Source organism: Poecilia latipinna, unplaced genomic scaffold, assembly GCF_001443285.1.
Source record: "Poecilia latipinna isolate Pla-1442-1.1 unplaced genomic scaffold, P_latipinna-1.0 Scaffold5206, whole genome shotgun sequence".
Taxonomy (NCBI): Eukaryota; Metazoa; Chordata; class Actinopteri; order Cyprinodontiformes; family Poeciliidae; genus Poecilia; species Poecilia latipinna.
Window position 1 is genome coordinate 1 of NW_015117822.1, and position 13,707 is coordinate 13,707.

Here is a 13,707-nt window from a genome sequence, read left to right on the forward strand (position 1 = left end):
ACAAATGGCAACCCATAATGTTGTAAAAGTTGCACCAAATCAACAGAAAATGTGTTATTTTATCTGTTTTAGGGCGCCTCCTGAGTACCATATTGATACGGATAAAGGCTTTAACTATTCTCCAGCTGATGAGGCCTTTGTGTGCCAGAAGAAGAACCACTTCCAGGTCACAGTTCACGTTGGTGTGGCTGCAGAGCCACATTATGTCAGAACACCCAGCAGTCTGCAGAAAATCGACCACTTCCAGATTAAAGTGTTTGGGATTAAGGTTCACAGCATCTTCTGTTTCAATGTAGAAATGATGATGTCTCTTTCCAGTACTCAGAAATACAAATCAAAACTGTATTTTTTGTAGCTTGAAACACCCAGCCATGAGGTGACGATAGAGCAGTCTCAACCTGACCGCAGCAAGAAGCCCTTCCACCCCGTCAGGTTTGGATTAAAACTACATTAATCTTCATAAACCAATCAGCCAATCTGAAGAGTAAATGTTTACTTTTCTTGGCGTTATGCACAGACACATTCACAGCTACACATTTTGTAGTCGTTAACTTGAGAAAAGGTTGTCCTTCTTCTCACTTTCTGCTATGAAATCTGAGGTGAGTCGGCTAGTAATCATAGTAGTTATGGTAATTATAGCTAGCATAGCAGCTGGTTGTTTTGCTAGCTAAATGGTAGAATAGCTAAATCGTAGAATTGAGGTTCTAATCTTAGCAATAACTCCATGGGTGTAGAGCTTCCTTTTATATACATCGCTCTCTGTCTTGACTTTTTGAATACAATTTCAGTAGAATTAAAAGCAGAAAACCGTGAAAATTATGTGTTAAGACATGTATCTGTCATCATCCAGGGTGAGTTTGCCTTGTGGCAAAATAACCACAGTAACTCTTGGTCGACTGCACTTTAGCGAGACAACGGCCAACAACATGAGGAAGAAAGGCAAACCCAACCCTGACCAGAGGTATGACAGCAGGCACACTCAGGAAACAATGAGCTCTAGAGGAAATAAATGCTAACTGTGTGCATGTGTGCAGGTACTTTCAGATGGTGGTTGGCCTTTATGCTGCCGTCAAAGATGAGACTTTTCTCCTGACTGGCCTGGTGTCAGAGAAGATCATTGTTAGGGTAAAATCACTTTCTGTAACCAATATTTAAATAACCAAACCTGCAAGTAGGGCTGGGAGATATGGCTTAAAATAAAATCTCTGATTTCTTTCATACCAGGTCAAATTTCCAATTTTATTAGTTTTTTTTTTCTTGCTTTGTTTCTAAACATTAATTGCAAATGAGAAGAATTTTCAGAAAATGGCTTTTATTTCAATTATCCCTCCTACATAAGTATCAAGGTCACACTATGAGAATTTCTGTTTAATTACGAGAATAAAGTCATAGTATTAGCAGAACAAAAATGCAATTTACCAGAAAAAATGTCTAGAAATTACAAGAAAAAATTAGTTTTAATGAATAATGAAGATATTACAACTTTATTCTGGTAATAGTATGACTTTATTCTTATAATTAAAAATAAAAAATGGCAGCTTGATCCTAATATTCCTTCATAGAGTTGACCTGAACTCAAAATGTAAACAGATAGAAGGTGCAAAACAAGATGGCCGCCCTGGGCATGCTCTCTGAGCTATGGAAGTCCAAAGAGCACACTGGTGTGAAAAAAAATCCAGATTTTCCTACAATTAAATCCTCAAAAACCAAAAATTCTGTTAATCGATGAAGTTGACTTATCACCCAGCTTTACCTGCGACTGTTGAATTAAACTGATGTTGTCCAACGCCTTAAGGCGTCCAATCCAGGCCAGTTTGAGACGGACAGCGACACCTTGTGGCAGCGCGGGTCAGCGCCGGACTCCGCGGTCTGTTACGGTCGGGTCGGTGTCAACACTGACTCCCCAGATGAAGCCTTGGTGGTGTGCGGAAATGCTAAGGTGATGGGTGCCATCATGCAACCGTCTGACAACCGAGCCAAGCAGAACGTACAGGAGGTAGGACAAAACAAGCCGGGGTTCTTATGTTCCCACAGAGCTTCTGTGAGTTCAGTGAAATAATTTTGTCTTTTAGGTCGACTCTGAACAACTGCTTAAGAGAATCAATCAGATGAGGATAGTTGAATTTGACTACAGGCCAGAGTTTGCCTCCAACATGGGAATAGATCACACCCATCAGACAGGTACTGGTATTCATAGCTAGAACTGGTACACTGTGACTTCTAAAGGGTTAAATATTTCACATTTATTAAAATCATGTGACATTTCAGGAGTGATTGCTCAGGAGGTGAAGGAGCTGCTTCCATCGGCGGTCTTGGAGGTCGGTGACGTCGTCTGCTCAGACGGAGAAGTGATACAAAACTTCCTCATGGTTGATAAGGTGTCTTTACATTTATCATCTATATTCAAATGTGCAATTCTTAAAGGGGACCTATTATGTAAAATTCACTTTCTGCGCATATGTATACTTCCATTTGGATCTCAACTGCTTCTGAAAACAGTTCAGCCATTTTTTTGGCAATGTGTGTTTGACTTTTGGTATCTGGAAAATAAGCCCTTTCAAAAACCTCCCAATTGTTAAGTCACATTGCGCCGTTACCTAGCAACCCCAGCAGAGTTCTGCCCATTACCTAGCAACCCCAGCAGAGTTCTGCCTGTTACCTAGCAACCCAACCTGAGTTCCAGCATGCTTGGTCAGATGTTTTTAGCTCTGTGTATGCTGTACAATGGCTGATGGAAGATACAAGTATTTAGTTGTTGACTTACCATCCAGAAACCACTTGCTACATTCTTGTTGGTTGTCCAGGAGTCTTCACTTCAGCTTTTCAAAGATGAACAATTGTATAATTGTGCATCTGTTTGAAGCCATTTTCACATGCGATCATAAATGTTGAGTTGGGGGTCGTGGCCAGCAGCAGCTTATCTGGATTTAAAGAGACAGGAGACCCTAAAACAGCTCATTCTGAACTGACCAAAATCTAATTATATAACAAAGATTTTGTGCCAAAAATATAATAAACATGTTTTATATAGCCAAGAGAGCTATCCTGAGAAGCATAATATGCCACCTTTAACAACTAATGATAAAGAAAATTCACAACATGTTGGCAGATATAGCCTTTAACATTCCTTTCCTCCCTTTACAGGAGCAGATCTTCATGGAGAACGTGGGAGCTGTACAGCAGTTGACGAAGCTTACAGACAACCTGGAAACTCGTATCCAAGAGCTGGAAGGTTGGAACCGCAGACTGGCAAAGTTGAAGAGCCTAACAGGCAGTCTGCGCTCCACCAGGTACTCATCTTTATTTATCTAATCTTTACATCTGTAGCTGGAGAGGAGAAAGTATCCAAAGGGTGGGGTTTAATAGCAAGATGAACGAGATTACAGGCAGTTATCAACGGGTTCCAGCTGACAGCTTTGACTGGGCCAAGAAATCTGGGCCTAGATTGGCCTCCACCTTTTAATTGTAAATGTCTGAATTTATAACTTAATGAAAGAATTCATTTAGCGAATAAAATTAAAAATTATACTTTAGTGAGCGCTGCTAACTAAAAAGTTAATGGTGCTAACCGTAAAATGCTAATCTCAAATGGTAGTACTGCAAACGTTAGCGCAAAAAATGTATGCATTGTCATTTATTCTTGAAAAATTAGATTAGATTTTTTTATATATATTTGAAAGGTCTGAATTTATAACTTATTGAAGGAAATAATTTAGGGAATAAAATTAAAAATTAAATACATTGTGGTTAGCGGTGATAAATAAAAAATTAGAGGTGCTAGTCATAAAGAATAGTCTTGCTAACGCTAAAATGCTATACTAACATAATTAGCAGAGTTTATTGCTAAAGCATTAAGTTCAACTGTATTCATACCCACTATGTGAAAATGACAGGATGTGTTATATCGCCCCCTACTGAGCCAAATTTGTTGTTGTCTATCTGTACAATTTGCGCTTCAGGAAGTGTAAAACTACAGGCTGCAGTTCTACAGGCTATAGTTCTACAGCAATCAATTTATTCATTTGTTGTATACTTGCCTCTTGCTTAATAAAGTGTTTTTTTTTAAATAAGAGAGAATGTGAGGAGAGGAAACAGAACTGTAACATAGACAGACTTCAAAATAAGAGCATGAATAGAACAGATGTCAAACTTTATCCAACTGAAAGTTTGCAAAAAACAAACAAAAAAAAAAGCCAAGTAAATTAGTGTGCTGGAATTTATCCTGAAAATTTAATTTAAGGGAAGCTAATTTTGCTAAATGTTTTAAAAGTTAGCAAAACCGCTAAAGAAAACATTAGCTAAGCTATTAGTGCATTAGCTGAAGTGTGTCCACCACTGGAAATGTGTATCAAAATGATACATTAAAGTTTTACGTTTTTAAGCAACTTTTTTAAATGTTGTGTTACTGTAATATGTAATTTATGTAAAAACATAACAATTTACATTAAAAAAAATTTCTGCGTTTATATATTTCACATAAATATAGAATAATTTATTTGATGCACAATTCAGTTTTATTACAATTTTCACATTTGAACATGTTGGGTTTTGACACTTTTGGCTTTCCATACAATAAACCATCTACCATTACAGCAGAAAACATGGAGATGCCAAAGTAACGGAGCTGCTTCCTGATTCAGAGTCAGGTTGAACCTGGATATTTGACCTGTCTTTGAACATTTTACATTTTACTGGCACAAATGAATAAAATCAAAGTCAGAAAAAGCTATATGTATTTTTTTGGTCCACTTCTGATCAGTTGTGGTTCTAAGTCCAGAGACAGATTACTTGTAACCGTGCAGCAGCGTGGAAAAACTGATAAAATGACTCTATTGCATAACCGCGGCTGTAGAGAAACTGAAGGACGTTGCGGTTCAAGGACAGGTTTTCTGGATTCTCCTGCAGATTTTCCGCTTTGCCATACCTCCTTTCACTAGACGCTGCTATGCACTGTTAGCCTGACTCTGAGTGCTTTAGTCAGGTAATGTAGGTCAAGGACAGTCAGGAGGCAACAGCAAATTATTTTCACCTTCCTATTTATTCTGATAATGTAGAGGTTTTATTATCCTAATCACATACTATAATCTATATGTCTGGAAGCAGAACCGGCAGTTGCATATCAGTAGATAACCCCGTCTGTAACTGGACCTGCAGCAGACTTCACCATTACTTATCTGAATAGTAAATACTAGAATAAACCAACTTCAGATCTTCAGAACTTTAACAGCATAGGAAATACCCAACACTGACTGAAAATGCTACGTAAATTTGTCAGGATCATATTTTTTTCTGATATTTCCATCATGAAAAAATGCTGCTTTTGTGTTGGCATAAGCAGCTTATATCCGTTATTTTATAAGAAAAACTATCTCATAAGCAGAGAATATGAGATTGTTTCCGATGTTCCTGAATGCAACACCTGGGACTTTTTGAACCATCTGCCAAAGCTGTGATTCCTCAGGGTCAAAGGTTGAAACTGAGGGGGGGAAAATGCATTTTTTTCAGTTTCAAATCTTTTTGCAAATTCCCCTCCCCCCCTCTATTTACTTCTGTTTCAAATGTTTTTTTTATTTAAAATATTTTTATCTTTATCTTTTTCAATTAAAATTTTTTTTTTCCAATTACAATTTTTTTCAGTTTCAAATCTTATTTTTTCAAATAAGTTTTTTTTTATCTGTTTCCAATCTTAACCTACTTCTGTTTCAATTTTATTTTTTCAGATCTATTTATTTTTCAGTTTCAAAAATTTTTTTCCAGTTCCAAATCTTATTATTTTCTATTTCAAATTTCATTTATATCAGTTTCAAATCTTGAATTTTTTCAGTTTGAAAAGATTTTTTCCAGATTTTTTTTTTCTCTTTCAGTTTAAGATCTTGGTCAATAATCCCAAACTAAGCTTCTTACTTGCTTTATCACCTTTTTATCACTTACGGCCTTTACTGTTTTATTTGTAGCGACCTTTTGCACGTGACTTCACGCTCTCCAGAACTCCGCCATGATGGACATCGAAACAACCGATGCGCTCCTTCAAAGCTAGTCTAAAAACAGACTTCTGTAACCTAATACAAAAACAAAAACAAACATTTTGGGTCCAATTTAGCTCCATACAGAACTAACAGAATGACTGGAGTATATCACTTCATGTTTAATGCATCTACTTAGTATTTAATTAATGCATTTCACTTTTTGAAATAAATAATTTACTAAGGTTTTTAAAATTTGCTGGTGTATAGATGGTGAAGTTCTCGTGTGTTCTCCAGCAGTAAAGCTCAGGTCAACGCGTCGGTGCCACCAACCCCAGAACCGGGTAGAGCTGCAACCACTCAGAAAAACGTCTGGTGTCAGAAATTCATCCAAATTCTTCAGAATAAAATCTTCCTGGCCAGCATCTTTACCTTCCTGATCACTATGGCTATCTGGTGAGGAAAGTTATGCTACTGCCTGCCTTTCTACATAAAGTTAAATATAAGTAAAAATGATTTTTGTGTGTTTTTGTTTGCAGTATAATCTCCGTTTCAGTTCTCCACCTGGTAACTGTGAAGGCGGTAGACATTGAGAACCTTCCCAGGTAGCCATCAATATTTTTTTTAAAAACATTTATATGATAAATAACTCTTGATAATATTCATCTTCCTGCTCCATTAAGGAAGTTTAAACATAATGTCCATGTCGTTGTGTGGTTGCCATGATGTGATTTAATTTTATTTTATCTCCTTTAGCACCAGCACTGTATTGCCTATGTGGACAGAAGAATCACCTACAACAGGTACTGTCCTCGCTACAATGCCACACTTAAATCAGTCTGGAAATATTAATTAGTATTTATTGATCTCAAACATTTAGATGTGGAAGAAAATCAAAACTTGTTTATTTTTTACAAGCGACATTCATGAATGTTATTGCTTAGATTTTCTTATTGTTGTTCACATTTATATTATAATGCTAGTAGTCCTTCATTCCCCATATTTGTCCGTAACAATGTTATTGTAGTTAAATAAAACTAACAAAACTTAAATTGGGAAAAAATTGACACTGAAAAAAATAACACAGAAAAACAGTTGTAGAATAAAATAAAGCTGCTTTTTTCTTTCTCTCTGTGTCGGCTGTGCTACACGTTCACGACGCCACTTTATGTTTCAGGATTTAATACCAAAAACACTCAAACATTTCCCACACAAAGAACAGAACATTCAGTCCATTACAGTTTTATGTTTTCAGGTCTGATGGTTACTTTGAAATTATTACTGATTGATTGCTGTGGCAGATTAGCTACCGTTGCTAGTAGCTAACCTAACACTGTGTTGGCTGATTATCAAATTTAAACACCTGCTCTACTGAAGATCTGTCAGAGTGGGTGTTTAGCTTGCTTTTTTTTATTTTTTTAACTGAACCGAAACACATTGAATTCCACAGCACATCTACATGTTAAGATTGTCATAGTCAAGCTAGCATAGCTGAACTACTTCCTTCTTCCTTTCTTCATGAAAACTTTTTCCTGACCTTGTTATCTAGCTGTCCTACTGTGTTTTCAAAGTCCTGCTGCAACGGGTCTAAAATGAAAAACCCAAACTATTATAAAATAAAGCAAGAAAATAAAGTTAATATGCTAACAGTGAGTTGCACTTCCAGTCTCAGCACCAACAACTGCAGTCCCAAAAACAACGCCTCCGGGTTCCTGGCCTCCTGATGTGAGCTTCTGTGATCTGCTGTTCTGCAATGAGGTGTTCTGCTGCCCTTCGTCTCCAGTGGGCAGCACTTTCTCCATCAGGCCGACCTCTGATCCAGCCATAAACTCAACAAGAACAGGTAACAGCAGCCCAGAAGAGCCAGATAAGTTAGCCAGATAAGCAGCATAATGTAAGAGCAGAATCAGGCTGGTGTTTTTGTTCAACAGGAGCAGGAAAAGAAACAATTAATCACCTGAAAGCTACTGGAGACTGTGAGTATTACATATCACTGTTGTAAAGGACAAATAAATTTAAACATGTTTTCAAAATGAAACAAGCTCGCAAAAGTATTCATATCCCATGAACTCTATTATTTTGCAACCGTAAACTTTAATGTTTGTGTTTTATGTGATTGATAGACTCTTTCCTCTCCATCAGGGCGAAACACAACCATTCATACATTCATGATTAAAGAGAACAACCAGGTGATTGACGGCAAATACTGCATGAGGGATGAATGTGGGTAGGTCGATCAATAGAAATTAAATGACAAAACAATTAACTTTAATTTGCTTCCTTGGACTAGTTGTAGTAACATTTCTGTCTGTTTTGTTTTGTTTTCTTTTATTTAGGCCTGGGAGATACATTTTTAGAGTTCCTGTCAGCCAGTTTGTCCCTGTCAACATGAGAGTCACGCTGCTTATGAAGTAAGAACTGATGGAATCAAAACACAGAAAATAAAACAAATTTTTATGACTTGCTTAAATATTTTGCAGAAACTCCTCGTCTCTCATGTAAGAGCTCAGTTTTTTCCTTGATGGATTTAGGAATTTTGCCAAAGTAGTCTTACCCTTGACACTTTTTCACACTTCAGCTGCCATTAACTTGTCAGCATCAACAAATTCCTAATAATTGCTTCTTAGCTTAAGGTACAATTAGCTGCTACTAATTTGCTACCAAAGGATGAAAAAATACCCATAAGAAATCATTTTAAACCTCATATCAGATCAGATATATGGCCTTTAAAGTGGCTGGTTCCTATGAAGTTGAAGTTTATTAAACATTTTTGCCCAAAATTCTCAAACTCCTCGAATTTATAGTTAGCTAGTTAGCATCATACTCTTGCTGTTAGCTAGCAGAGGTCTTTTTGATCCCTAGCTGACGGTATACTAGCTTTCTTTGTCTGAACAATATTTCAAAGTAAAATTTACTGTATAATGTTCCCCTCATATTTAGGCCCTATACTGTATGTAACATCTTACTATTTTAATTATTAACATAATTTAAAAAAACAGCCAGTTAGCGCCATATTTTTGTGGTTTACTAGCAGTAGCTTTTTTTTGCTCCCTGGCAAATGGTAAACTAAGCTGCTTTGAATAATATTTTAACGGTAAAACCTCACAGGAATAATAAATTATCCAAGCTTGACATCTTCAGTTAGCGTATTGCTAACTGATTTCTGGTTAACAGTAATCTAAGTTACTTTCTTTGAAGATTGATTGTGTAAAATGTTCTTATTTATTATGTTTCAGTTCTTCTGAATTGCTGGTGGTTCATCTATGTGATGTAGATGAGTCCACCCCTTGTTCTGCAATAACGAAAGAAAGAGATGACTCTGAATATAGGTACCCATCAAATACACAGGTACATTTTTTTATTGCATTTCTGTCTAAATCAGTTTTAATATTACACAAAAATTGGGAAAGTGTGTATAAACGGCTAATAACCATAGAAATGTTTTTTTAGAAATGGACTTTACCCTCTCTGGAAGATTTTTATGTGTTTGGTCCAGGTTAACAAATAACAGAAAATTTGAAAATTCATATTTTGTCATGTTATTGGTAGTAGTGGACCGAAATGCAAAAGGCTGAAGGCGTAGATGGAGATGAAGATTTAATACAAAAAGTGATGAGGCTTACAAAATGCAGCAGGATGTGAGATCCATGGACCAGGGCAGATGAGCTAATTGATAATAATATAATATATAACAATACTTGGAGCAGGAGAAGCTAGGAAGATGCACAAGGGAACAAGAGAGCGGGAAATAACTCCTAACACTGAAGAAACACCACGACTAGAGAAAACATGATAAACTAGGAGGAGACAAAGACATGAGGAGAAACTGTACAAGAATTAAGTCTGATTTAATAACAAGAAGAACTAAGGAACACAGAAACTAGAATAACTAAAAGGACTAGACATAGAAATAAACCTAACTAGAATCACTGAGGAAGGATAGAGGTAGACCATAAAAGATAAAGAGGAACAGAAAAAAAAGAAATAAACAAAACCAAACCCAGAAACCCCAGAGTCTTTACAGATGTTTATTAATTTAAAGTGAAAAATTCTTCATACAGTGAAGGTAAAATTGTTACACAAAAGATCCTACAGTGGGTAGAGTTGGAAAATAATTTACTTATTCGATTAATTTGTCTGTTTCTGCAGGGGGAACATGAGTGGCCTCTTCATGTGGCTCTCCTCCATTACAGTTCATATCACTTCCGGTCCTCAGTAGCTGTAAGAAACAAATTATTTCTTTTTCATATTACATAAATCACAAATAGCTAGCCAGCTACAGTATCAGAAAATTAACCATATTCATGGTAATTTAGGCAGCAGCTAACTATATTTATGACAGTTTGTTATTTTATTACAAACATTAAAATCCCTTGGATATTTTATTTAAACATTTATTTAAACCATGGAAATATTTGTAACTGTTGCACGTTTCTCCAGGGTCAAGCAAACTGCAGTACTGACCACCACTACGCGGGGGCGCTCTTTACAGATTATTACTTCCACTTCTACAGACGCTGCACAGAGACATAAACATTAGCTTCTTCCTGAAAATTAATTATGACAAATGATCTCATTTAGCAGATCTCTGCTTTTACTGACAAAAAAACCCTGAAAACTTTTACTACACTGTTGTAATGTTTGTTTTTCATAAATTCCAAATGCATTTTATTGTGAAAGGAGGCAATTCTTCAGATTACGTAACTAGTCACATTAAATCTGTTTTTGGACATTTCTTGCTTTGCTGATCTTGACTCAGAAAAATTTAAAACAAAATGAATAAAAAAAACTGCTGTTTGCATTTTTTTCCTCAGTGAAGCACTTGAAAGTTTTTCTTTGTTTACGTAAAGCCTGAATTTGTAGAGTAATAAATCTTTGCTCAGGGGCTTAGAAATGAGATTAGAAATGGCTGGTTAGCAGTTTATACTTCTGTTGGCTACTTAAAGAAACAAATGTCTTAAATCTGTTAAGTATTTGAAATATTTCAATTACTTGATGTTTCTGTTGTTGTGAGACTAAAGTAGTACACAAAATGGGCAAAAAAATTGAAAAATATATATTTTGTATCAAAAATGTGAAATTACAATGCCAACTTTATGAATTATTAAATACAAACATGGACTTCTGAAACCCAGTCCCATTTCATATCCAGACCTGCAAATGTTCACTGACCCAGATTCTGCGGATTATTTTGATGTAAACCTGGGTTGGTGGTGGTTCTGGTCTTACTGGGCCAGTTTCTTTGTTCAGTTTATGTTAGATGTTTAGTTTCTGAAAGCCTCCTGATTGAAATAATTTGACCTATGGCTGGGTTTTACTGACATCTCAGACAAAATTTAGTGTTTTCACTCCTGGTTTGATTGCTGACAAGATTGCAACATTTGTTATATTTTCAGTTTATGTAGTTCACTTTCACACTGCACTGAGTCAAACAAATCACACCCTCTGAAAAACCTGTTCCCCTCCTCGCCTGTAGGGGCGCTGCTCCAATAACTACTGAAAAAAGCAACACAAAAACTTCAGGAGAAGACACTAACTTTATTTCCATTACAAAAGTGCACAAAAGTTTTACAATATTCTGCTAATGTAAAAAAACAAAACAAAACAAAAAAAAAAGTTTTGCAGTTGTGTGGACAGGATGAAATGGGATTGAGTCTAAATAATACAAAAATGCTGTGGTTACCTGAAAGAAGGATACAGTGACGTCGTGAGTTATTTATGAATGTAAAAGTGTTTAACGTAGTCTTTTCTATGAGCTGAGTGAATCCCAACTGCTTTAATAAAATATTTTTAAATGTTCTTGGATGGTTGTTTTAATTTTTTTACATTTTGTATGATGTTTTAGAGGTTGAGAGCTTTTTTTCCAATATCCAAACTTCTCACTTTTTACATATTTAATCCACTCTACTGACAGAACTGCAGCTAATTCAGACTTTAGAAACCAGAAGATATTTATGACTAAGAGCAGTGAAGAATAAGATGAATGTAAAAGATGGTTTAACACTTCTTTATTTAATTCTGGATGGCAAGTCAACAACAAAACACTTGCAAAGCACATAAAGCGGTAAAACGAGCTGACCAAACTGTTGGAATTCTGTTTGGGGTTGCTAGGTAACAGGCTGGGGTTGCTAGGTAACGGGTTGTGCCTACAGATTTATGATGTTACATTTTGGAAGTTTTTGAAATGGCTAATTTTTCAGAGTAATAAGCCGCCTTTAATCAATTTAATATTTTCGTAGAAGTTAACCTTTTAGCCGTCAGTAGTATTTATTTGGAGTTTTGGTCTTGAAATGTGTTGTTTCATTATTCTTATAGCTTATTTAAATAAGCAGCAAAATGTAAATATTGTTTTGATACTTCTTTACATTTTTTTTCATGTCCACTCTGATTTTTGATAGATTAGTCTGATTTATTTGTTTATTTTAAGGAAGTCTCAACAAAAAACATGTTTTTATCCAAGATGAGGCCTTAATTACCTAAAGATCTGTATGCTGCAAGATAAATTAAGTTTATTATCATTCCTTTATCAGAATGAGATGGCATCAACTTTGGGTAAAATTGTTTCTGGATTTCTGTAAATGTAATATTTATCAGTATTTCCCTTCTTAATGATGTCATCTACCTGAGCTGATTATTCACTAGCAGACTGATGACTAATTCAGGTGGAGGACGAACAGCACAAAGGCAAACTAATAAGGTCTCAGAGCGAAACACCTGGTCTGAAGAGAGGAAGGCTGAGTTACTGGACGGAAACAAGACGTGACCAGAAATGGACCCTGTAAGTACCAGCAATCCTAAATATGTTATTAGTGTGAATGCTTTAAGCATTAGATTTGACTTGGATTGAACCCATGACCTCAGCATTACCAGCACCACGCACTGACCAGCTGAGCTAAAGTACCTACTTTACATACTGTTGAGTTTCCATCGATTTAAGAACACTTTAGAAAAAAGTGTTAATATTCTAATGTCTTTCAAAATCAACATGCATAATACCTGTAGTTTATTTTCCTTCAATTTTTAATTTTGAAGTGTTGATTGTCTTTTTATTTTGAAGTTTTGATTGTTTTTCAGAACCATTTTTTATTTTGAAGTGTTGATTGTCTGAAAGACTTTAGCTTTGAATTGACCAGTATGGGGGCTGAACCCATGACCTCAGCGTTACCGGCACCACGCGCTGACCAGCTGAGCTAAAGTACCTACTTTACATACTGTTGAGTTTCCATCGATTTAAGAACTTATATGCTCTTCACACTGAAGATTTAAGAAAAGTTCTCATATTCTAATGCTTTTCAAAATCAACATGCATAATGTTTAATTTTCCAGCCTTTTTGTATTTTAAAGTGTTGATTTAGCCAGAACGGGGATTGAACCCATGACTTTGGTGTTATTATCACCACGCTCTGAGTTAACCAGCCATACATAATATAGAGGGTTTTATCGCCACACTTTGGACACCCCTGTGTTAAGTACTATAATTAGAAATCATAACTGAATTTTTAAAAAGCAGTAGTTAGTATTTGTTTTTGTCAGAAAAAAATAAAAAAATTCCCCTCTCTCCCTCCATGGGTGGTCTCTTTCATCCTCTGAGCTCGGGTCCTCTACCAGAGGCCTGGGAGCTTGAGGGTTCTGCGCAGTATCTTGGCTGTGCCTAGAACTGCACATTTCTGGACTGAGATGTCTGATGTTGTTCCTGGGATCTGTTTGAGCCACTGCTCCAGTTTGGGGGTGACTGCCCCGAGGG

General features: G+C 36.1%; 1 protein-coding gene across 1 annotated transcript; it reads left to right on the forward strand.

The window, feature by feature from the left end:
• Window positions 1-72: 72 nt before the first annotated feature.
• On the forward strand, window positions 73-11,762 carry LOC106943367 (myelin regulatory factor like; the record flags this gene model as incomplete). The annotated part of the gene is made up of 18 exons (XM_015026675.1): window positions 73-268; window positions 356-432; window positions 851-961; window positions 1,035-1,125; window positions 1,796-1,996; window positions 2,073-2,181; window positions 2,269-2,378; window positions 3,145-3,290; window positions 6,261-6,419; window positions 6,503-6,568; window positions 6,720-6,766; window positions 7,630-7,806; window positions 7,895-7,939; window positions 8,106-8,190; window positions 8,300-8,374; window positions 9,200-9,311; window positions 10,113-10,184; window positions 10,404-11,762. Coding segments are annotated over 18 exons (1,972 nt in total), but the record flags the coding sequence as incomplete, so codon positions are not given.
• Between the last annotated feature and the right edge of the window lie 1,945 nt (window positions 11,763-13,707).